This window comes from Anas acuta, chromosome Z (assembly GCF_963932015.1).
Source record: "Anas acuta chromosome Z, bAnaAcu1.1, whole genome shotgun sequence".
Lineage (NCBI taxonomy): Eukaryota > Metazoa > Chordata > Aves > Anseriformes > Anatidae > Anas > Anas acuta.
Genome location: NC_089017.1, coordinates 10,744,252 through 10,768,694, shown reverse-complemented (window position 1 = coordinate 10,768,694; position 24,443 = coordinate 10,744,252). Strand labels below are relative to the sequence as shown.

General features: G+C 43.0%; 1 protein-coding gene and 1 long non-coding RNA gene across 2 annotated transcripts; one reads left to right on the top strand and one right to left on the bottom strand.

The window, feature by feature from the left end:
• The first annotated feature begins 10,380 nt into the window (after window positions 1-10,380).
• CCL28 (C-C motif chemokine ligand 28) lies at window positions 10,381-20,815 on the top strand. The gene is made up of 3 exons (XM_068667209.1): window positions 10,381-10,519; window positions 18,081-18,207; window positions 19,023-20,815. Exons 1-3 carry the CDS (start codon window positions 10,456-10,458, stop codon window positions 19,177-19,179), a joined length of 348 nt encoding a protein of 115 aa, XP_068523310.1. The 5' UTR covers window positions 10,381-10,455; the 3' UTR covers window positions 19,180-20,815.
• On the bottom strand, window positions 17,386-23,768 carry LOC137848218 (uncharacterized). Its single transcript, XR_011091227.1, has 2 exons — window positions 21,833-23,768; window positions 17,386-17,498 (listed from the first exon to the last, which is right to left on the bottom strand). It is a non-coding gene; the product is annotated as an uncharacterized lncRNA (long non-coding RNA).
• Between the last annotated feature and the right edge of the window lie 675 nt (window positions 23,769-24,443).

Here is a 24,443-nt window from a genome sequence, read left to right as displayed (position 1 = left end):
TGCTGTCGGGGTGAAGTACCCTTTGCATTCATTAGAGAAACAGTAGTAAGATTTTCCTCAAAACACTGAATTGGTACCCCCAGTTCTGTGTTCTCTACATTGAATTTTTTGAAATTTGAATGTTGCACTGTAGAACGGCTTTCTGTTGTTTATAACAGAAGAGTAACATTAAAGGTAAATTGTACTGGTATTTATGTGTATCACACATCTTTCTTTTGATGCTTATATAATCACTTTCTATTTCTGTAACCTGAATTTGTATTTAATTTTCCTGAGGGAAAGAGGAGTGTTTGAATGTATAGGAGATCCAGACATCCTGCTACTTAGCAAAAAAAGCTTTTATGTTAAGCAATGTTAAGGAAATCTTCAGAATATTGAGAAGCAATTAAAAGAAATTTTACTATATTCCTTTTGACAGAAGTGTTAAATAGATTTAATTTTGTAAAAACATGTGTTTAATCAAAACCAGATGACTGAAAACATTTGCATTGAGCAATCTGTGGAAGTGAATTTATACACCGCAGCTACGGCAGGGGTATCTCCCCACGTCAGGCTTTATGCTGTGTTGCCATATCCAATACAGAAACAACTCCTTCACCCAAGGAGTGTTAGCGTTCTCCTTGGAGCCTTCCTCATGCTTCCAAGTAAACCTGATCTTACTTTGATCTTAGACATTCTTCACCTCCAGAATGCACAGCATTCGGTAAGGAGTCCTGAAGAGGCGTGGGGTAGTTTCCTTAATCTGCTCGCTGCTCATTCGTAACAAGTTTTTTGATAGCCTAAGTTGGCAGCTGTGAGTTTTAGTGCAGGAGCTGTGGTACAGAAACAAAGCCAAAGATGTCAGACATAATGATGGCATAAGGAATTTCCAGAATCCACGATGTTCAGGGTCACTTTGTCATTAACGTCAGCAGACTGTTCAGTCCATCAAGGACACTTTGAAAGTTTGTAATGCTGCTGGTTTCACGTTCACATTTCAGTTTAAATTGCTGACAGCCAAAACCAGGCTTCTTTTCATGTATTCCTGCCAACAACTTAGAAGGAAATCTTGTCAGGACCCCTCTAAAAATGCAAATGTTCTGGGACAAAGGAGTACCATAAGATTCAAGTAATAAGGCTCCATCAGTGTAACCTCAATAAATAACCTATTTGTTCGTTTAACTCTTTATAATGGATAGAACCAAGCATTCAGTTGTACCCTGGGTCTTACTGTGGATTCATGGGTAGGGCTTGGGGGGTTCTGGTACAGAATACTCTAGCTAGCAAAACCTTTCAGCATTAGCTGTTTTTGTTTCATTAGTCCTCAGAGAGACAGGTCTCTTTCTTCTTCTAGACACACGTTGAGGTGAAAGTTTGAATGATTTGCAAGTATGTTTGGGTGGAGGTTTTGTATGTCTTGTGCATCAAACGCGAATAAGCAACTAAATGCATGCTACAACTTCATACCATAAAAATGTATGCACATAATTTGTACATTACTTCCCCACAGTAAGAACAATTCAACATGCTCTTACATCCTAGCTATCTGTTGGGCAATAACGTAGATCCATCTCACAGCAAACCACCACAGACTGCCCTTATATCCGCGTGGGGCCAGCCAGGCTGTGCAGTGGTGCGCAGATCACCGTGGAGCTCTTCCCACAAGAGACTTCTACTGGCGTACAGGGTTGCACTTCTCATGCCATGGTTTGCCCTAACCCGGTGGCAGCTGACTGAAATGGGAGCAGAGGCAGGTAGCTCTGCTGCGGGCAAGGTGAGATGAATCCCACGTTCCCCTTTAGGTACCTTCTAACTCTTCTACGATGCCAGCACAGAAGCTGCAGTAGGTCTGGTGACCGTTCGTCTCAGCAGTGGGCAGAAGGGCAGGTGCGTGCTTGTCCAGAAAGTTATGTTCAACACTTGAGAGTGAGAAGTGAGGACGGTGGAGGAGGATAAAGGCCAGAAATTTATTTGTTTGTGGTTTGAACAGGAAAACACTGATGAAAAGCCAGAACACAAAACACCAAAGGCAGAGTTGCTTTGCACTGTTTTTTTCTCCATCCAGTTGTTCTACCCCTCCAGCTTGCAGAAGCACTGCCCTTCCAGTCAGCCTGCTTGCATTGCCACACGGAGTGCACGTGCCCTGGGCCTCCGTGAAGGATCGCAGAAACACTCGGGTTGGAAAAGACCTCCAGGACCACCTCGCCTGACCTTTACCCTAGCACTGAGCAGCCCAGTGCTATACCACGTCCCTGAGCAACGAACAGGTGAGAGGTTTCAAGTGCAGAGGTGAGGGTGAGTTACATGATCACAGCTGAACGCTCTGCTGCTGAGCTGCTGATGGCACCTGACACCGACGGTGCGGGGGAAGCATCTCAAAAGCAGCAGTATTGATCGAGGTAGAGAACAGGCTATTTCCCTGGCACCGATGACGTTTCCTTAGGCAAGGATATCATGCCAGTTTCCCTGGCAGAAGTTACTTTATTGATGGAGATAAAAGCTTTAGTTTTCAGCTCAGATTCCAGCCAGTATGGCAAACTGCCATCATTACTTCTAGAGCGGTAACGAGCACAGATTTACTTTGGGTAATGAGAACAGCTTCTACTAAAATCTCTGAAATATATATTTTATCCAGACTTGAGAAAATGTGTCAGAATAATTTGTATGTAAGACGTTGTTTGGAAACACTCTCCTATCATGTTTGCAAAGGGAATTTGGTATTTCTGCTTCCTTCTGTCCCAAAGAAACCCATACTTGCTGGCATTTGGGGAATAAATTAATGGCCTACTTAAAGGAGAAGGAGATGACTTGCAGAGGTACACAGAGGAGAAAGTGTTTTACCAAGCTGTTTGTTTATCACCTGCTTGGCCTGGTTTTCTGTTGTGCCATGAGAGTGGCTGTGAGGTTTGTTGTGTTCCTCAGGCCTTCTGGAGGAGGTAGCTGCTAGGCTTTCAGAATCAAAACAGGGAACAGAAGTGTCCCGTGACATGCACGAAATACATTTTAATGCTATTAGGTGTTACATCCCTTCGCAACTTATCAAAGCAAAACTTCTTGCCTGACACTTGTTTTGTTCCCTCTACTATTCCTATCTCCACAAGTCACCTGCTGGTAACATTTAGCACAGATACCTTTATCTCACAAGTAAGTAAGTGTAACTCTTCGTAAGTGTTGCTTAATCTCACTAGATCCTTAATTAAGCTTGTATATATATATATATATATATATATATATATATAAAACAACAAAATCCAAAACAAAACAAAACCCAAACAGGGAAGCTGGGCCAGATAAGTGTGTTCAAAGAGAAATTCTTCAAAGCTGAAGAAGTAGAGCTGATTGGGGAATGCTGGGATGAAATGTAGTTTTTCAAGAAAAAGACAGCTCACAGAGGAGCTTGTTTCAAACCTGGCAATTTCTAGCAGAGAATTTCATAAAAAAGACATAGCAGTCACGTCCAGCTAGCTGGCCTGAAATGATGAAGCAGTTTGGGTTTTAGAACTACAGGAAGAGAGCAGGTTATTGCAAACCACTTTCCAAAGCCAGCAAACAGGCTTTGGAATAGCGATGAGGAACTAAGGCGATAAATTCACTTGCCAAAGTAAACCTCCTTCCTGCCCCAAGTGCAAACGTACAACGGCGTTGTTCCATCCAAGTGTCTGAGGGGCTGGAAACCATCGGGTAATTGGAGAAGAGGGAGCAAAGGGACTGTGGTGGTGAGCAGGGCTCCCAGCAGAGCCCACAGCCCGTACCCGCTGCACGGCCCCGTCCTTGCCCCAGCGTTACGCCAGGGGTGGGCTGGAGCCCGCGGCCAGGGGTGCCTGAGGGCAGAGAAGCAGTGTGGGGCAGTGTTTGCTTACCCAACTTCCAGTGGTCAGTGTAACCTGGGAGAGGTTTCAGTGCAAAGTTGATGGTGTGTCTTTCCAATTCGGGGGTCAAATTGTATTCTGCCAGCCCTGTGCAGCCCCAAGTAGTTATCTGGGAGATGGGTTTGCTTCGCTGTGCCCATTTAACAGCATCACCTTTGTTGTAAGTGAGGAATATGTGGTGGTGGTGGCCACGTTTCTTTAAGTGAAATAAAAAAAAAAAAAAAAAAAAAAAGCCAAATCCAGCAAACAAGACACAAAACTCTTCCTGGTATTAGTGAGTAAGAACTGCAGAAGCAGGTGTATCATTAACAACATCCTTATTAATAATGTATTTGTTCTGGGTAGTGCAGGAAGGTTTCAATCACTCGTCTGTTGTGTAACTAATCCCTTACCAAGGAGTCTCCAATCTAAATAGTCTGTTTTACATCTTGTAGGTAATATTTAACTATAAAAATGTAAATGAAAAGAGAGGAAATGGTCCTGGTCTTGTTTTGCTTCAGGTAATAGACTTGCAAATTATAAATTATATATTTTTTTCAAAATGTTGGCATTTTCCATTTCTCTTGGATTTGTGAAACTTATGCACCTGGTCATCCAGAAAGAGAGCTGCCAAACCTGCCCCACACAATTGATTTTTTTTCTTAATTTCTCTTAAAAAAAATAAAAATCTTAAGTAGAGTTTTGCACCAAAGTTTTTTGTGCCCTTTATAAGAAGGGGAACTTCAAATCAAAAAATGCAGGGCAAGCAGGTGTTTTGGATGAAGGCTCCTCACTCGGTGGGTTTTCCCCATCTCCACCAAGCTGCCTAGCAGCTCTGATACAGGATAAGCATTGTGAGGAAATTCATGCACGGACCTGGGGTAAAAACACAGCACTCTGTCTCGTGCTCTGCACAGAGCCGCGATCAGGGCCCCGGCACCCTTCAGAAAGGGAAGGTCCTTCACCAAAGCGACCCTCTCCTGTCTGAGCTCTGGCTGTGAGAAGCATAAACGAAGTCGTGAAGCTCTTTTTCCTCTTCTCCAGCTTCCATACTTACGCTGAGCATAGGTAAAGTGTGCATTTGATCCTGTGGATGCATAACCAAGCACACCACGCCACGGCCTCAGAGCTGCGAGGGACTCTGTTACCTGGCAGGCAGGAGACCACGAGAGGCAGCCCGAAATCCTTGGTGCCAGCTCAGTAACGAAGATGTAACGTGGGCGTGATGGCTTACAAGGCAAAATTTAATTTCCCGGTACAACCAGTGGCTGCAAGAGATCATAGTTCAGGGCTGATAGTGACTTCACAAGCCATGCTAACAGTCAGTGAATTTGGGTTAGGAAAGAGGGAAAATCACGTTTATTCCCCGTAAAATTGTTGCAAGTCTGTTGATCCTCATGCTTTGATGCAACGTCTGTCGTGCACTCCTCTCAGCCCCTGTTAGTATAACCTCGTGCCGTGGCTGTGTTTGCGTTTGCCCCTGCGTAAGTCTCCTGTGACCATAAACATGTTTTTAGCCAACAAGTAAGACCAGAACACCTGTATTTATTTATGTTTGTGGAAAAGAGCAACAACCTTTTCTTTAAAACTTGATTTGATTATTTTCCATTGAACGTTTGTCATTTGTGTTATGCCCCTACACATACAACGTTGGGGTTTAAAAGATAGGGGCATGCAGGTAGATTAGGGAAATCCAGGTAGACTGAAAACCAGTCTCAAGCTCCTTCAGGCTCAGGAGAAGTAGGTTAGAAAAAAAGCATCATGCTGAACCAGACCGCTGGTCAGATATTGTCTCTACAAGCAAGCATTTTCACCGATGGTGTGTTTGCGAGCAGTCCCTCCCACAGTCTGTTTTTTGCATTTCGGAATCCAAATTAACAGGCTAATTGTCTCATCAAAAAGCCAGTTAAGGCCTACAATGAAAAACATGCCAACAAAACTTAGGAACACCTGGTCTTTGGTACTCAGCCTTGTCATGAGAAGCCCTTTGGGAAACAGAGTTGGGAAAAGCGTGTGGACAACTGATGTAAACTTCGCATTTTGGGCTTGGTTTGGGAGAGTGACTAAGCTATGTAGCCAATAAAATCTTTTAAAAAAAGAACCTTTATAGGAAAGCACACAGAATTATTGGTTCTATCAAGAAACACAAATACCAATATTCTTATTTCCCACTTTATATCTCAGCATCAGGTTGTCACCTGAATAAAGCAGCAGCCAGCCATGGAAAACCTCTGCTGTCCGTTCTTCTTAGTGCATGCAGGGCCTCTCAGAGCCTTTCTCACATGGTCTTCCTCTGCAGTAAGACTGGCTTGTAAAGGGCAGAGAGGTTGAGAGGGGAAGTGTTGTAGCTGCTAGCTACAACAGGGACTTCACAACTTCCACACCTTCCTAAGGACTTACTTTGCACTTTTTTTTTTTTTTGTTTTTCCCCTGACCTGGGAGATTAATAATATCCTCTGTTTCTCCCTCTGTCCATTTTTCCAGTGAAATAGGTCATTTGTCTCAACCACCATAACAGGATGTCAACTTCTAAAGTCACATTGGAGATATGGAAAGGCTTTAATTTGGACATCCCAGGCGATGTAAACACTCTGCTGGCAGGCAAGCCAGTCCACTGACAATGATGGACTGAATTTAGGACTCTGGCAGACCTAAAGAAAGTTTGTGAGGTGAATCCTGGGCTCTGCTCATGCTTTTTCCATGCTGTTTCCATTGGAGAAGAGAGATGCTACCACAGTAAGAGCTAAAATCCAGTAAAGGCACCTGCAGGTAAATGCCTGGCTGTTGCAGAGTATCTGTGGGGTCAGCTGCTTCAGATGCAATAGCTGTAAAGGACATTTTATTGAAACAGACAGTAGAAAAAAGGAGGCGTTTCTCTGCACTTTTGGCACTGGAAACAGAGCTGGCACCACACCTTCGTCTTCCTGGTGTGGAGAGCCTGAAGCCTGCTCCCCAGCACAAAAGCCTGCATTATTCCACTGAGCTCTGCTTCCACCCCAGTCTACAATAAACTACTGCTCAGGAGGCCGCTAAGAGAGCAGGGGATCCAGGCTCAGGCCCTCACCCCTAGGTGCCAGGCAGTGGCAGAGGCTGGGACAAGTGCCCTCATCTCCCCCCACCGGGGCTGCAACTCCTGCATGGGGTCCTGAGCCCCAGCAGGGCAGTGAGAAGGAGCCACGGCAGCATGCAGGGACATCGGCCTGCGGGGAGGGACTGGGTGCTCCAGTGGCTCCTCGAGGTGCTTCTCTTTTCCTTCTGTCTGTGTGAGGCATGGTCTAGAATAGGGGCTGTCTGAAGAGATCGTGGTTTGGGATTTTGTTACCTACACAAGCAATTGGAGATACCTCTAGGAAGTCCAAAGTATGATTGTAAATTATGTTCTCTGTTCATTCACAATTTAAGCCCTTCTAGGAAAAAAAAATAGTTACTGCAAGTTGATTATTGTGAGCCTCATCAGAGTAATAGGAAGCACTGAAGTAACAGAGTCTAAGTCCATTACTTCTACCAGTAAGCCGAGAGCAAAGGCTCAAGTTAAATCTTGCTGAAGACAGCAATGGTCCAAAGTTGTTTTAACATGATTTATCCTGATTTAACAAACGGAATTGGAGGTTTTGTTCTTTGCCAGTAATCAGCACTTCTGTTGGAAGTCCGGCTTCAGAGACTGGAGGCTGTCAGGCCTCGGTGCCCTGGTGCACGCTGCACAGGACTTCTTGGATTGGGGTGCAGGTACACGGGCAGGGCAGAAGCATGTGTCTGCTGTTCCCTGTGCCGTACCTTTCACTGCAGAAAGCTGTTCAAGGGCAAGCAGGGGGTTAAAGAAGGGCAGTCTACTCCTGCCTGTGCCTCTGTAATTGGAGAAAGGTGTGAGACACCTTACAGTGCATTTTAGCATGGAGAAAGTCGCAGTCCTCTGCTCCAAAAATTCAAGGCTTTGCTCTCAGACGTAGCTTTTCCAGCATTCAAAGTAGAACAAGTTCAAGACAGAAGTTTAAAAATGAGTAGAGCAAGAATTTGCTTTGTTTCCCAGGGCAGAGGAATGACTGCCTTCTCATTTGCAATAGTTCTGCCTGTAGGTTAGAGCTTTCATTTGAGGTTTGAATTCAGTCCAGGTGAATATGTCAATAAAAGCCTTCACGTTCCTCCAGCCGTAATTGCAACTAATGCCATTGTCAACTATGTCAGTGCAATTCTGGGAAAAGAATTTCTGGCTACCTTGTTCTTTCTCTGTATGCTGGACGGCTGCCTGTGTGTTTAAGTGGAGTCATAGCACAATATTTGCCATTGTTTCCTGGCTTTATTTTTATTTTGAATTTCTCAATGTCATAAAATGGAGTTATTTTCTCAGTTTACATTTTGCCCTATTCTAATAGGTGTAACATTCTAAATTGTTGGCACATTACACAGCCTCTATAAAGTGGAAATCATGTTCCGGGTCTGCCATAATCATCGTTTCCTTGCTGTACTTTCCCATTGAACTGAACACGCATTCATTTTGTTCTGGAGCTGTAAATGTCACTGCGAACTCTGAAGGCACAGAAGATGTAAAACTTGAGCTAAAATTGAGTAATCTGACTGCAGAAGTGAGTTGCATTCAGCATGCCATAGCATTTTGTCAGCAGCAGGGAAATGAATGCCTGCAGGTATCCGCGTTTGTTCAGTTTGTGTGACACAGGATATGTGTGTGTGTCTGAGCAGCCACCTGGGAACACTCTGCATTTCTCGCACGGGGTGCTTTGGTTTTTCTCCCACCCCATCGCTGCTCCAGCTCGGCATGCTCTACACTCTTGCTGGACTGAAAATTTTGCGGTCTGCACCAGGTGTTTAAAACTGTATCTGGAGAGCCTGTGTGAAGCTTTTGTCAGAGCAAAATACTTGGTGTCAGTACCCTCACGGACACAAAGCACCCAGTTTTGAGGAGACAAAACCCCATTAGTACTGACGGAAGCCATTTCTTTAGTTCTTCAGTAACACCTGTTTTATTCAGCCTATTCCTCTTTGTGCTACGACGAAGTACATTAACACTGCTAATAGTCTTGTCCTTACCTAGGTTCATATTAATTAAGGTGCTGCGAGCTGTCTTAGCTTTGCTAGTGGCAGTTTAGACTTTTTAACAGATTTTTCACTGTAATTAAATGCCAGCAATGAGTCAGCTTGTTGATTTCAACACAAACGACTTCCCCGAAATCATACGTGAAGTGGCACACATTATCTTCTCCTCTTAACACAGTAGAGCCTCATTTGAATGTGTAGTACTCTGCAGGTGCCTTATTCTCTTATCCTGGTAGATAACAGTGTCAAGCAGGAACCAAGAGCTATGAAGTAAAGCTGTAACAGCCGGTCAGTTTGATCGCACGATAGTAATTTATTATGAGGCTGAACTGTAAAACTTGTGTTGGGACAGTGCAAGCATAGATTAAAGTCACTGAGGCTAGCAATTTCTTATATCTTGTGCTCTGGAAATTTAGGAATGGTAAGAACTGCTGTAATGAGCCAGAGCAAAGGTGAGCCTGGCTGAAGAGTCCATGGACTTCTTGAGCTGATTCTTCTAGTTCGGTCTTAGAAAAAGTCCCAGCAGACAGCCTGCGTGGCACTGGCAGTGGTGGAGGGTAGCAAAATATGGAAACCACCTGCTGCTGGTGCACTCTCTCAGCTCAGGGAGACACCACACGGTAATCTTTCCAGGCATTAGAAAATGTGAACCTGTGACCTATGTCATCTGTAGCAGGAAATTTCAGTTGTTATTTTCCCCAGAGTTTTTCCCCTGCATGAATCAGGAAAACCTTCTTTGATGCCACTCACAGAATTACAGATATTATCAGCCTCCAAATACAAAACTTTACTTTTTTTTTTCCCATGGAGAGCCATACATTTGTTCAGATTGAGTGTTCCTCTAATGTCACAGAGAATTATTGACATGGCTGCAGAAATGAGAGTTATGAGAAAATGGACGGCGATACACCAGGTATACCATTCCCAGCTGTCTTTTGCCAAAAAAACGTTCCTGTCTCTTTCACAAACAGCATGGCTGCTGCCCTACAAGCAGGTTGGAAGGGGGCTAAGGCATGCTGAACAGCACGGCTCTTGTTTAGGGTCTCTCACCAGCTGAAAACACGAGACTTGAACACAAAGCTGGTGCACGGCAAGCGGCTCTGTGGGGCTGAGCCTGTTTACAGTGCAGTGGGTTTGGCCTGTGTGGTCGCGTGTTTAGCTTTCACACAAAGGCAATATCTAATAACAAAGGTGCTTTTTTTTTTGTCCTCCTGATTTAATCCTGCAAATGTTTGTTTCCGAGGCATTTCTATAAGCAGCACTTCTACTTCTGAAAAGCCTCCTCAGCGAGGAGGGCTCGGGGGATGCAGCGGTGAGGCACAGCGGCCTCAGTGCTGCCACATACGCAGAGCCTCCTCTCCCACCTGTCCGAGGCTTCCCCGTGTAAGCAGGGAAGAAGGGGTAAGAAGAGGAGGCCAGCTGAAGCCCGCTGTGCTGCACAGGACGGAGCCGACTTCGAGCTGCTGCCCAGGGTGGGGCTTGCGATCACGTTCTTCCCCAGCAGCCGGGAGGTCGGGCCACACGATATTTCCTGTAACTCGCTGCTGGCTCCCTCAGCGCACCCCGGCTCCTGGGAGGAATGGATGTGAACTTAGTCACCGTTCTTGCTCTCCTAACAGTCGCGGTTAGTCAGACGTCTGAGAGTAAGTACAACTGAGCTTTATCTGTTTCTATGTTTTAATTGCCTAAAAGTAAAAGGAAAAAGAAAAAAAAATCCCAAGGTGTGTCTACCTAGAATTGTGTCTCCTTAAGTCTCTGCAGCTCTGCAAGGGATCAAAGATGATAGCTTAAAGGTCTGTGCTGTAGCATGGGAAAGTTTTAAAACTGAAAGCTGGCTCTCCTAACCCGCGTAGAACAACTGGAGTTTGTTTCCCTGGAATAAGTTTCACCTGAGCATTCCTTCGTGTTCCCTTAACAGATGTGGGGACTTTGTCATTCTGCAAAATGGCTTAAACGAGGAAAAGCCGTGTGGGTAATCTGTCATAGCAAATACTGTCAGGAACACTGCAGCTGAGAAATTTTCATTGCTGAAGGTGTAAGACCGTTAAAGCAGTAATTTCCGACAGAACACATAATAAAATTTTACTGTTTGTTTAAAGGGATCTCTCCAGTTCAGCTGTGATTTCCTACTTTCTGAGCTTCTGGAGAGGCAATATGCTAGAAAATCACTTGTTCTTTTTCCTTTTATGTTCACATGTCCTTGGTGGCAAAGATTTCAAAATGCTTGTTAAGACTTACTTCACATAACCAATTTCTCATACGCAGAGAAGAGGTTTTCACAGCTTTGCTTTGCATTCACTGCGCATCTCAAAGATCCATGAGATCTCCTAATGCTTGCTCTTTTCTTCGTGTATTTCCATCAAAATAACTTTCCAAACAGATTAGCCAGTGCTGTGCTTGAATTCATACTTTTCCTTTGTAATTTGCTACTGTAAAATAAACTGTGTTCTCAGAGAAGATGACTCAAATTCTGGAGAACTTCATCCTTTGCAATTTCTTGCAAATATCACTTGCACTTTCCTAATTTTCCAGTGGTTACAGTAGGAGTGGGAAATGCTGAGTTCCCTGGTGATTTAGAGAACACATGGACAAAATGAGCCTTAACGTTTTGTCCCATTAAAATGGCCACTGCACCTGCTGGCCTGAGAAGACTGTGTGAGTTCCTTTCCATTAGATTTATGATCTGGCCAGTCAGCAAGGTCTTGCACAACAGCAATGGCATGTACACACACGCACACAGGTCAAAGTAAAGGTTTTCTTAGCGCTCATTCTGTCACTCTGAACTACCTGGCGCAGGGGAAATACCTTCATCATCTAATTTACCTTACACAAACATGTTCCACGTTTACCAACAACATTCAAACAGCAGAGCCCGCAATAAAAAAGGCAGAACTGCGTCTGGTTGTATGGGTATGGGCACGCCCTACCCTCATCTGAACCAGCACTCGGCTTCCGCTGGCCATTATGCATCTGTTCACTTCAGTGGCACGGTACAGAGCCATGAATAAATTTTGGGCTGCTACATACCGATTTGCAGAAGTTTCCTTTGCTCGTGGCTGTGGATTGGTCGCTGTTGAACAGACGCCAGGTAAGCCATCTGGTGGCCAAATTACACCCAGCCGCAGGCAGGAACGTGTCTGCCAGGCACTGCCAGAAAACGAGCAGAGCAAGACTGTTTTGAAGTGTGGCAGGAAGGGTTTGCTGGAAGGTGTTTTTTTTTTTTTTTTTTTTTTTCCCCTTAACATCATTTTAAAAAAAAAAAAAAGGTCAATTTTGCTTTGGAAAAAAAAACACACACATAAAACAACAATAACAACAACAAAAAAACCACTATATTCTCCTATCCACTCATTGCTTTCAGCATCATGGCTTTACAGTGCCAAACACTGTCACACCTGCTGTGGCAGTCATGAGAGGCTAAGCAGCAGGTTGGATACGGAACTTATTTCAAAGGTGGTTGATCTGAATTTCAGATTGAGAAGACATTTCTCTTTTGAAAACTCCCACATATATTCAATTTTGAAGATATTTAGACAGAAACTTGATAATTCTTACATAATGAAAGCATCCAAAATGAGTGCTAAATGCTGCAGGGTTGGAATAACAAGTAAATAAGATTGTCTGGGTATTCCTGATGCAGTTAGCTGGAGTTAGTCCAGTCAAGTCATTCTAGTAACACCAGTCTGGTCAGCATGAGGGTCATCTGTGCAGTGTGGGAGATGGGTTTCTTCTCATTAAACTGCATTTCTTCATAGAAAAGTAAGAGATATATGTTAATACGACAACTTCTTGTTGCATTGCAATGTGCAAGGCATTAAATGTTTTTTTTATTTGCTAAGAAAAGTAGGAATTTCACCTTCTGGTAAGGCACTGGATAATAGTGTTTCTTTGACCACACCAGTATGTGGCCAGAAACATAGTGCTTGCCAATTTTCATCCTGCATCAAGGATGCTGCATGGGAATAGAAAGCTTGCAAACTGATGGTGATTTGATGGACCAAGACATATTTGCAAATCATGGCCTGCGTGGCACACCCATTTGTCTGTCTCCAGTCAGCCCTCCTGGCTTGAAACTGGCCATATTAACAACAGTCCTCACAGCAGAGCAGACAAGGCATCACTAAATGACTTCATTTATATTTATTCTAGGCCAGAAAATTGTATGTTATGGTTTATATTTTATTAAATATTATTTTCACCACTTCAGCAGATATAGCTTAGAATCCCTTCTAAATCTTTTCTTTGTCTCTTTTTCAGTTCTGTACTTCAGGTTTGTGTATTCTCATACAATCAGAATAGAAGGAAGGGTTTAATGAGGCACAGTTCAGCATCCGAGTTCCCCTCTCAGTGCCAGCTGTTGAGCAACCTCCGTGTTTTAACAGAGTACAACTACACTGTGTTTGCCAAGGATTCTAGCAACCTGCTTTGTTCACTTGCCAAGCAGGATCAGAGCCTTCTTCATAATGAAATAGTTACTGACCTGCTTTGTGTTAAGCTAGGAAGACATGCTTTAAGGTACTGAACTCTTAAATCAGCCCCAAGTTTGTTTTAGATGAAAGAAACATTTTCTGGCAGCTTCATTAGCAAACGAGTACTAAATGATCTGCCTTACAGAAGTTAGTATAAAGTGTAGGTGTTCTGAGAGAAATCTTCCTTCTGAGGGCAGAGCCTGGATTTTATGGTCATAAATCAACAGCACTGGATTAAGGTGGGAAATTTATCTACGGGAACGGCTGTATTGAGACTAGAGCATTTTAATACTTATCATGGCCTGACTAATCAAGACATTAATCCAGTTAATCAATGCAAGGGCTTTTTGTGCATATGTACAAAGCCTACTTTGTAACCACAGAAGAATTCCATTAGGAAACACTAATGACTGCTGCTGATAATCCCAGCAGTGCCGAAGCTGTGCAATCAGTGCAGGGCTGCATCAACGCATGATGAATTTGAGACACTTTAGCAGCAGATCTCACATTTCGGTTTAGACATGGAAAGAGCCCCAGGTTCCCAGATTTCACCATGCAAGATAAGCTGCCTGTCTGAACACAGGGCATGTTGGGAGAACCTGTTCTGGTTAATAACTGTGTGCATCTTTGCAGGACTCCCTTGGTCTGTGCAAGTGCAAGACCTTCCTATCGGGTATTTGAGGTGGGGACCAGAAATATGTTTCCCACTGTTCCCACCTACAGCCCAGCATTTCTGTTGTGCTTGGTTAAACGAAGCAAAAAGGCGCAGGGGTAGGGAATGCCATGGTTCCATCACTCACTACCTATTTCGGTGTGTCTTCATCTCCTTAACAGGCTGCCCAGGGAGACTGTGGAGTCTACTTCTCTGGAGATATTCAAGGCCCGTCTGGACGCCTACCTGGGCAGCCTGCTGTAGGGAATCTGCTTTGGCAGGGGGGTTGGACCCGATAATCTCTTGAGGTCCCTTCCAACCCCTACAGTTCTGTGATTCTGTAATTCCTCTTTTTTTCTCCACCTGGTCCCCTTCAGCTAAAATATGAGACAACGACCTGTCCTGCTGTGATAAATTTCCTACAGAAGAGCCTGGCTGAGCCAATGGCTGCTGTGTTTCTCCTCCCCAGTGTCTACCCACAGGGGAACATTTATGTAGCCCTGCCTGCCTAAAAACTGCAGCCAGAGACCAGCAGAATACCAGTAGCAGAATCTGCTACTGATGCTGTATTCCGCAGGAGGTCCCTTCACCAGGCACTACAATTTCTTGTAAGTGGGAAAGATCTAGGGTAATCAGCCCAAAACTGGAGAAATGTTCATGGCTGCTCCAGAAAGTGAGCAGGAAGCAGTAACTGCTTTTAAGATTTCTTGCCTGAACTCTAGACGGCATGGCCTTCCTCAACTGCTGTCATGTGGCTCTTGGGTTTGAGAATGATGACCAAAGAAAGTAAAGCAGAAATGATGAAAAAAGTTTCTACATACTGAGTTTGGCTGGGTAGAGGATAAGAAATGGAAGCTAAGACAAGGCTGTCCTTTCTCTCCAGTACTTCTGAAGTCGGTAAAGCTATCCATAGCATGTTAAATAAATCCAGCATAATGAAAAGATTAGTAATAGTGTATTCCACAAGCCACAGTGGCAAAGTATGTATCCATAAAGGAGGTCCTTCCTAGGCGTCCTTGAGAGAGAAGGCTGGGTGAGTGAGGGTGTTTTCCAGTTACTCGTTTGCCCGGTGCAAGGGTGCTTAACTTGCTCCAGTGGAATTTTCCACAAGATTTGAAGTATTAGAGGCTACCCCAAAGTAGGACACAAAACATTTAAATAGCAGTGGATCTTTCCTAGGTGAGTGTTACCAAGGAATAAACACCAAAGCGAGTAATATCACCTGCTGAAATAACAGCAGAGCTGAAATAACAGCAGAGTGATCCCTGAGTGGACCTGTCTCAAGATGATTGCTAAGCTTGTTGATCCTGTCAGCTGCTCCTTCAGTGTCCTCATTAAAGAGGCTCAGTGTCACACAACAGGTCTAAACAGTTTTTGGTAAGCAGCCGTGGATTTCTCATTGTGTCACTGGGCCACTGAGACAAGTGAAATGGGCAGCACTGAAAAAATCTCTTACAGTGACAAAGGGCAATAAAAGACCTGGCCAACATCTGTGTGGAAACACAGTTCTTTTCTTTTAACCACTGTGCTGACCATTGATTAACAACTAACGAGCCTGACCTAATTGCTGAAGCCCAAACATATTTCTGGTATTGGGTTGGGCTGAATTCATTAGCTTTGCTTATTACCACCTAGTGCCTTCCCACTTATGGGATCAGAGCACAGTTATGTTGATAACTCATCCCAGTGCTCCAGAACAACAGGTCCCTTTCCTGGGGCTTGGGGGAGATACAGGAGTTCCTTGACTCACTGCCCTGACTGTTCTTTAATTTCTATTAAACTTAATTTCTATTAAATTCTAATTAATTTCTATTTGCCATATTGTAACTGTACACTCATGTACAGAACAACAATAACATAAAAAATCACATTTTATTTAAAAGTGATAGCTTATTTTTTTGTTGAAGAGCAGTGAAGTTGGTGCAGACTGGAGTTCCTCAGGGTCAATAGCCATACAAGCCTACGAAAGCAAGACTGCCGCCCTAAGCACACGTCTCCAACAAAAAGTTACTAGCAGGTTCTCAGTCTCTGTAAGACAGGGAAATAAGCACCACCTCATTCACGCTCTACTACAAAATTTCAGTCTGTTTTCTGTCCGTGTATTCACCAGTTTCATTGGAGTCTGTTGTGTGTTCTCACATGTTGAGGCATATTTTCTTGCATAGCTGCACGATTTAGAGAGGATTAATGCTCCAGTCCAAAGACTGACTGAGCATCAGGTAACTGAATTCATTCTAAAATTGCTAAATTTTAATTAGCAATTAATTTTGTTAATTTTTATTTAATTTCCTCATATGCTTATACAGCTTATACAGCTATAAAAGTACATCAAAAATAATTTATTAATTTTCGGTTATAAAGTGTGCGAAGGACAGTTCAATACAATCCGGATCAAGGGAACAAAGAAAGTGATGCTGGTAAGTCCATGAAGTGAATGTGGGCAAACAATGGTAGCCATGCAGCAGGGAGGACAGCTGCCTCACCCTAAAACCTTCTGTAGTATCTGGTGATTCTGCCCAAGGCTGGTGGTGCTAGCCTTGCAATGCTTTTAGTTTACTAGACCTCAGAGAAGCACAGGACTGGACCTCAGATAACATTCAAGATACTATTGCCCTTCCCTGAGCTTTTTTTCCTATGTAATTTTTCTGCAAGGAACCAACTGGCAACAATGAACGCTCATACTTCAGTCACTAACAGTCATAAACCCTCAGAAAAAAATAAACTTAGTGGTGCTCTGTGAGTTGAATTCCCGTTTGCAAACATGAATTAATTGGCTTCATGAATAGTATGCTGTTTTCTCTCTTCTCGAGAGAGAAAAGAAAAGGACATCCGGGAAATAATACATGTAACATACAATACTTAATTAATCCTTCTGCACCATACAATTATTTATAGCCTCCTCTCTGGGTTGCCAAGGAGGTGACTATCAGAGCAGCTGGTGCCTTTCACCCTCCTTTCTGACTGTGCAGTCCTAGGTCTCTGTCAGCTACCCCACTGGGTACTAAAACCTCCTGCAAGCTGCAGCAGGTAGCGTGACTGGCCTTCAGTGAATTTTACTATATTGCTAGCTGCTTTAGCTCCCTGCTGCAGCTCTGCCAGCCTTCCCTGTTATTCTAGCTCTCAGAGAGAATTCTTGTGAGAAGCAGGTCACACAGTCTTCATAGGGGAAATTTTGTAAAGAGACTTGTATTTTCTTGTTTACAGCAACCATTGAAAATAGATTCTCTTGCTTATTCTTATCTATTCACTCCAAGGCTGAATTGTTACTTAAGAAACAGCATGACTCTTTTCATGGCCAGGAAAAAAATAAAATCAAATAGGAAGATTCCTTCCTTACCTTACACAGATTGATTCATTGGCTGGGACAGAGAAGTCCTTGTTCTGCTCACTTTGAAGCATGGGTTTGATCCCAAGACTCTCACATTCAAGAAAAATCCCTCAACCACATAGCTCGGCTTGTACTTGAACTCTCGGAGGGAATCCCTTTTAGAAGGTGTACACCTGTGTTAGCAATGAAGAAAAACAAACAGCAATGTGTGACTATTTGTTACAAAAAAATCTTGAGTTAGCATCTGATTTTTAACCTCTAGTCTTTTTTTTTTTTTTTTTTTTTTTTAAAGATGGTATTTATCAAGCAGAAAAAAATCTGCAGGTCATTCCCTAGCAGAGACACATTCAGTCATGAACCCACAAGCCCCAGGGGAAAAAGACAACACAAAATTCAGCAATAGCATTAATAATTTCAAAGACAAACGATAATGAGGCTGAGTCAAGATCTCAGGATGAAAGAGGAGGGTAAAAAGGAAGAATGCAATAAAACATTTTTTGCTGTGAGGGTGGTCAGACGCTGGAAGAGGTTTTCCAGAGAGGTTGTGGAGTGTCCATTTGTGGAGATGCTCAGAGCTCAGTTAGGCACAGCCCTGGGCTATCTGCTCCAGCTGATGCTCCTTCAGCAGGAAAGCTGGGCCAGATGGTCTCAGGAAGACACTCTCAACCTCAACCAGCATGTGACTCTGTGAAGTTAAGCTGTGGGTTGTCCCTTCATGTCTAAGCCATTTCTAACTTTGTTATTACTCTTTTTAGCTTTGTTTCCTGGGGCCTTTAACTGTTGCACGAAAATTTCAGATGAAATTCCCAAAGGAATTCTCCCCAGAGTGGAGAGGTTTGAGATCCAGAAAGCTGATGGCCTGTGTCACCTAGAAGCTGTTATGTAAGAAATGTTTTGGGTGCTTCACTGTGAGAGGGGTACTGTCAAATTGAAACCTGTTAGGCATCATTTTAACAAGTAGAATCTTAGTTTGCTTACAGAAATTCATTGAAACATAAGATTGTGTGTGATCTAAGAATCGTCCATTGTTGTGCTGTTTGAACTTAAGGCTGCTAAAATTGAATTTCCTTTTCAATAAAAATATTGATCTTTATTCAGCCTGCACTAACTTTGACACGTGCTTCATTTTCAGCATTGAAAAAGGACTTAGGCACCATAGGTTCTCTGATTTATTTATTTTTATTATTTTTGTATTACTATTCCTGATCCCCTACAAACCCTGCCTAAACTCAATAGTTGGCTTTACTTTTGCACATAAGCAATTTCAATTATTTTACTTTTTTATTATTATTATTTTGGCTGGTACAATATTACAATGTTTGGGTTAAACTGAAAGTTTTGTATGTAATACTGGAAATTTTTCATTTCTAGACCATTTCCATGATGATCACAATAGTAATAATAAAGTGATCTACATACTTTTTTTTTTTTTCAGTAGAAATGTAGGGTTTTGTACAGTGGTTCTGTTCAGAGTGACTGAAGCAGGAAAGTTTTTTCAGACTTTGGAAGACAGTGTAATCATGTAAACCTTTGGTACTAGAAGTTACCATATCTGAAAACAGACAAAAGGAAATGGACATACTATAGAATATAAGATTAAGCATGTTTCATGATGCTTTTGTAGGTGAATGATAAGTATGATATTTATTTATTTATTCTTAATTTTTTTCTTTGATGACTGATTTCTGCTCTGGCAGTCTCTACATAGGAGACAGAAAGTTCTGTGTGAGCCCACAGATTAAAAGAGTTAAAAAATGGATGAAGAAGAAGAAGCACAAGATTGCTGGGAAAAAAACTCATGGGAGAAAACAGAGAAGAAGCAAAAATAATAAAAAAAGCGAGAAGCAGCAGTAACATGATGAAGCAAGTCCCATGATGAAGATACCTGTGGCATACAGCACTCTGAACAGACACCAAACTACATCAATGAAGGATGATTATCGTATTAAAATAGCCTTCCAAATATCTATGTTCTAGAGACAGCAGTGGCAAAAATCATCACATGTATACAACAATGATGCTGGGCCAATTCCCAACAAAATGACTTGATGTTCCTGACAATGTCTTGCAGCACGTGCTCTGCTGTACCTCCTTGATTTATAGGTATACTTAAATCCCCCTCCTTTTAACACTGCTTTCACAGCTACCTCCCTGTGATTTTTATTTAATATGCCAACAATCCTTCTCATTGTTTTATTTATCCCACTTCCAATCTTTGCTCCGTTTCTTCCCAGTTTGCAATCATTTTTGTACAATACCTTTGTGCTGCTGCCTCTTTTGTTTCTACTCTTCTAGTCACAAATATGGACTTTTTTCTTTTTTTCCTACGTAATTTTACAGATGCCTTTCCAGATCCTAGTTTAGTTAGTGTTGGCCAAAACCATGGATCTTTTGCCTACTCTAAACACTCTCTGCTGTCAGTGATTATTATCGCTGGAAATACTGAAATACCATTGAACCAAGCCTGGTCATCAGACTCAGCATGTGGTGTCCAAAGCCGTGCAGAAAAGAGTCTTGATTGATGTTGTGCATTTCTTTCTCCCTTCTTCACGGCATTTGATCAATTAGCTCCTCAGAGTTATCTCCTGTATTTGTTTTGTAATTCTTATGTCTAACTATACCGCAGACATGGGAGGATGCAAGGCAGATGACAGTAGGTAGAAGCAGCTGCTTCTGAGTTCCCTAAAGAAAAAGAGGAACATCTGTAGCAAGGCCACTAGAGAACAGGTAGCGCACTCCCACAGACACATAGCTGATGAAAGAAACTCCTTCCAAAGCAGATAAAGGAAAACAAGAAACATAATTGTCATCTCTGATAAGCCAACGGTGCCCTAACAGGGATGAGGCAACACTTCTTCTAGGTTCTAGGGAATACTGCGTGCGCTGCTTACACTGGCACAGCTCCATCCTCTGCCTGCTGCGATGCCATGTCGGAAGCAGGCTGCCACAAGCAGGAGTCGCAGTTATTCTGGCTGGGCATGCACAGGAGCTCTTCCTCCTGACTGCCTTGTACAGCAGTGCATTAGTGTCTTGTGTGTTAGACAGGGTCCAAACCTCATGGGCCCAGGCTAGCAGAGCACCAAGAACACTGAAACACATTACACTATGCTATTAGCTCCCAGCAGCTCTGTTCACTTTCTTCCTTGTGCTCTGCTATTGATTCCGGATTTTATCTTCATGCCTCCCTCTTGAGTCACAGACATCCAGGTGGGTTTGTGATGGCATCTCAGCTCCTCATAGCTTTCTCACTGATGCAGCCAGCGGCTTTTGAGCCTATGGAGTGTACACTAAATATTGAGACTGATACAATACTGACTGTACCCTAACTTCCATGCCTATTTTATCGGGGATATTCAACATATTCAGAAAAGCAGCAAAGTGTATTTTTGTAGTTTTTAATAACTGGAATTACTACAATGTTGTAAGACCCAGACGGATCTGCAACTCAAATGCTATTAAAATATTTGCCTTTACTGAACCTACTTTAAAAGAGTGTGATATTTTTGTTTACGTCTTCCAGCTCTTCATACTGTATGTTGTCTCCTATTAGTTTCTCCTGGATCCAGTAGATTAAATTGAAAGATTAGGAGTAGATAGAGGCCATCTATCTCCAGCTGCCAAATGTGTTTTGATTTTGTGTTCCTGTGCATTCTTTTGGGAACTGAATTAGGACCAGAGTCTAGCAGTCGATCTGAAAAAATGTCTTCCCCAGTATTGGTATATCAAGTATCAAAACAGCACTTTGAAGACCTCCTCTGTGGTACAGCTTCATTTATCCCTGAACTCTGACACACAAACACTGAATGTAAAAAAGAAAATTCTTCCAGTTTCCAAACCTTCACTTAGGTGACCTCACACACTCTGCACCTGAGCATTATTTTTGACCTTTACTATTTTGTACTTGGCAACAAAATGAAATCAATACTTTTTTTCTGTTATCTCAACATCTTGTTTTGCAGAAGGGATTATTACAGCACATGACTTTGTTTTCAAAAAAAAAAAAAAAAAAGTGATAGCAATGGGTTTAGGCAACCAAAGATGCAGTCAGCTGCTTCTGAAAACCTCACTGAGTGTTTTAGTGACTTAGAAGCCTAGTTTCCATTGAATTCCATCCCAATTTGGCCCACGATTCATTTCACATTCTTGAAAATTCCAATAAATTTACTCCATTTCAAGAAACAGCTTTAATATTTGGTTGTTTGATTTATTGTAAGAGTCATCAACTCTTAAAATATTAGCCTAATATGATCATCTCTATCTCTCCAGGAGGCTTTAGAAAAAACAGTCACAGATAGGATTGCCTAAGAACTATGAAACAGAAACAAAGAATTTGTCAGGTCTATTTAGACAAAACCAGAGTCCTAAAGTTGTTACCATGACTTGAAACCAGAAGTAAAGGAGAATCATCAGACAGCAAACACGTTTCTCTCAAAGCACTTGGTTTAGGAGATTCCACTCACTTCTGCATAAGTGAGAAATGGTAAGAGAGACTCAAATTCAAACTCACCTTCTGTCAAAACGGGCTCAAATGATGCATGGGTTTTATGGGAGGAAAAGGATGTTTGTCCTCTCACCGCCAACGTCTGAGCTTCAAGGTCGTTCTGAATTATTCTGGGTTTCTTCGGTAATTGCATCTTTAGCGAGTGGACCTTTTTTCCCTTTCTCAGGTTACAAGTTCCATGGTTACAGAGGTGCAGCAATCCTTCTGGCACAAAAATACACCAAACGCCGTCTGTTATGCTGTCCACTGAAAATATCACTGGGCAGATTTGTTAAGTTCTTCAGCCGTGGAAGGGGAACAACATGCACTCTCATAAGACGTGGTGCAAACGGTGGCAATCCCATGTCTGGAGCATGACTCGGTTAAAGGACTATAATCTTAATTACCTAAGATCTGGAACAAGATCCATCAATAAATTTATTGTTATTTACTGCAATCTTTCTGAGAAATCAACATAAACCAATTGTTGTCAATTCCATTGCAACAGCTGTATAGGCAGACCTTTCTTGCAAACAGTATCTATAAGTATTCCCTGACATTACACTCAGTGACAAGAAAATTGGATCTGAAGCCTCTTGAAGCTGAAGAAAAAGACTAATGCTCTTGATAACAATGACAGAATAAATTGTAGCTACTAATTAGAAGAAATAGTAAATCTTAGGCTACAAAATGCTTCCTAGGGCTTCAAAAACCCTTACGAGGGCTACTAAATTAGTTATTGAAACAGTCAGCAAGAGGAGGTAATCTGAAGTTGATGTAGATTTAAATTAGTATCTGGAGCATCCTTAGAAGACAAATACATCACTTTTTTCAGCATAGGTTAGATACCTGGTCCCTGAACTTAACTCCAAATGATTATGAAAAAAAAAACAGGACTGCATTGTGTCTTTAGACTGTTTTAAAATTCAGAAAATCCAGCAACTGGCTGTTACATTTCACCTTTTAGCTTTCCTTCATCAGCTGCAGGGTGTAATCTGTAAATGTGCTTTGATATGGGCACAGTAGGAGAACATGGCTATAATTCTGTTGGCTACAGGTGGTTCATTCATTTGTAGTATTTTTAAATTTTACTATTTTGCACACACATTATTTCAGATTAATAGCAATGATTTCGTGCATGCCTATGCCATACTGTCTTCAACAACATAGAAAGTTAATGAGAAAGACTGTGGAAAGACTGGAAATGAGGCAGTAAATGTGGATCATCCCTTGGTCAGAAAAAACTCAGAAGATTGCTATTTACATTTGCATAGATTGTTGGGTACATTAAAAAAATAAAATCTGCTTTTACCATTCTGGAAGCAGATAGGACGTTTATCAAAAAGAAGGCGTGATGTGACTGCAGGCAGACAGGTGAGCACAGTCAAGCTGTCAGGGAGCGACAAGGGCAGGCTGCCGAGCGAGGGCAGGCGAGCCAGGAGCCAAACGTGACACCAAGGCCGGCCGGGCAGTGGCCTTGCTGACAAGGGCACACTCTCACGGCACCCGAACAGGAAAGCAAAGCAGGTCCAGGGACAGCAGCTGGGGTCAGCAGGGAAAGCTGCCGCAGTGAGGCAGGTCCAAGGCGAAGCTGGGCGTCATGCCCATGGCCAGAAGCATCCCAGGAGGGAGCTGGGCATGTGCACCCACAGAGCTCCCGAGTTGTGAGGCAGCTCTGCAGTTTTGGGGAGGCTTCCTGCTGCTCCCTGCCTCACAGCCCTCCCCGCTGCATCTGACCTGGCTGAGGAGGACACGCTGCATGGCAGCTGGCCACACAGAGACACCAGGGACCCCAGCTTGTAGGGAAGGGGCTGTAAAAGCCCCATGTCCTGCGCTTCCACCCCAACAAATTGAGGACCAGACGGCTTGCTTCCTCTCTTCCTGAGCAGGTGCGGCTCTCCACGCCAGCACAAAGTACCACACCGTGAGGAGCCATTCTGGCACATGGTGAGGGCTGGCATTAGGAGCCCATTTCGAAGTCTGGAAGAAGGAGACTTTATTTTTTCCTCTGGTAGGAAGGGCCTGGAGAACAAGTCCTACGAGGAGCGGCTGAGGGAGCTGGGCTTGTTCAGCCTGGAGAAAAGGAGGCTCAGGGGCGACCTTATTGCTCTTTACAGATACCTTAAAGGAGGCTGTAGAGAGGTGGGAGTTGGCCTGTTCTCCCACGTGCCTAAAGTTACGCCAGGGGAGTTTTAGGTTAGATGTTAGGAAGAACTTCTTTACTGAAAGGGTTGTTAGGCACTGGAACAGGCTGCCCAGGGAAGTGGTGGAGTCACCATCCCTGGAAATCTTTAAAAGACGTTTAGATGTAGAGCTTAGGGATATGGTTTAGTGGGGACTGTTAGTGTTAGGTCAGAGGTTGGACTCGATGATCTTGAGGTCTCTTCCAACCTAGAGATTCTGTGATTCTGTGATTCTGTGAAAAAGAAGGAGGAACTGAAGTTTTAGAGACCTGGGGCAGTTGTTCAACTCTCCCGATGGAGCAGAAAAAAAAATAATTTTTCCATCAGGAAGTCTGTTTGGTCTGCAGGCATGGAAGATGCGGTGTGCCCGTAGGATGTAACCATGCCATGGCTTGTTCAGTTTGCATTTTGTCACTGTGTTTTTTCAGGATTACACAGGGAACTGGCTAGCACAG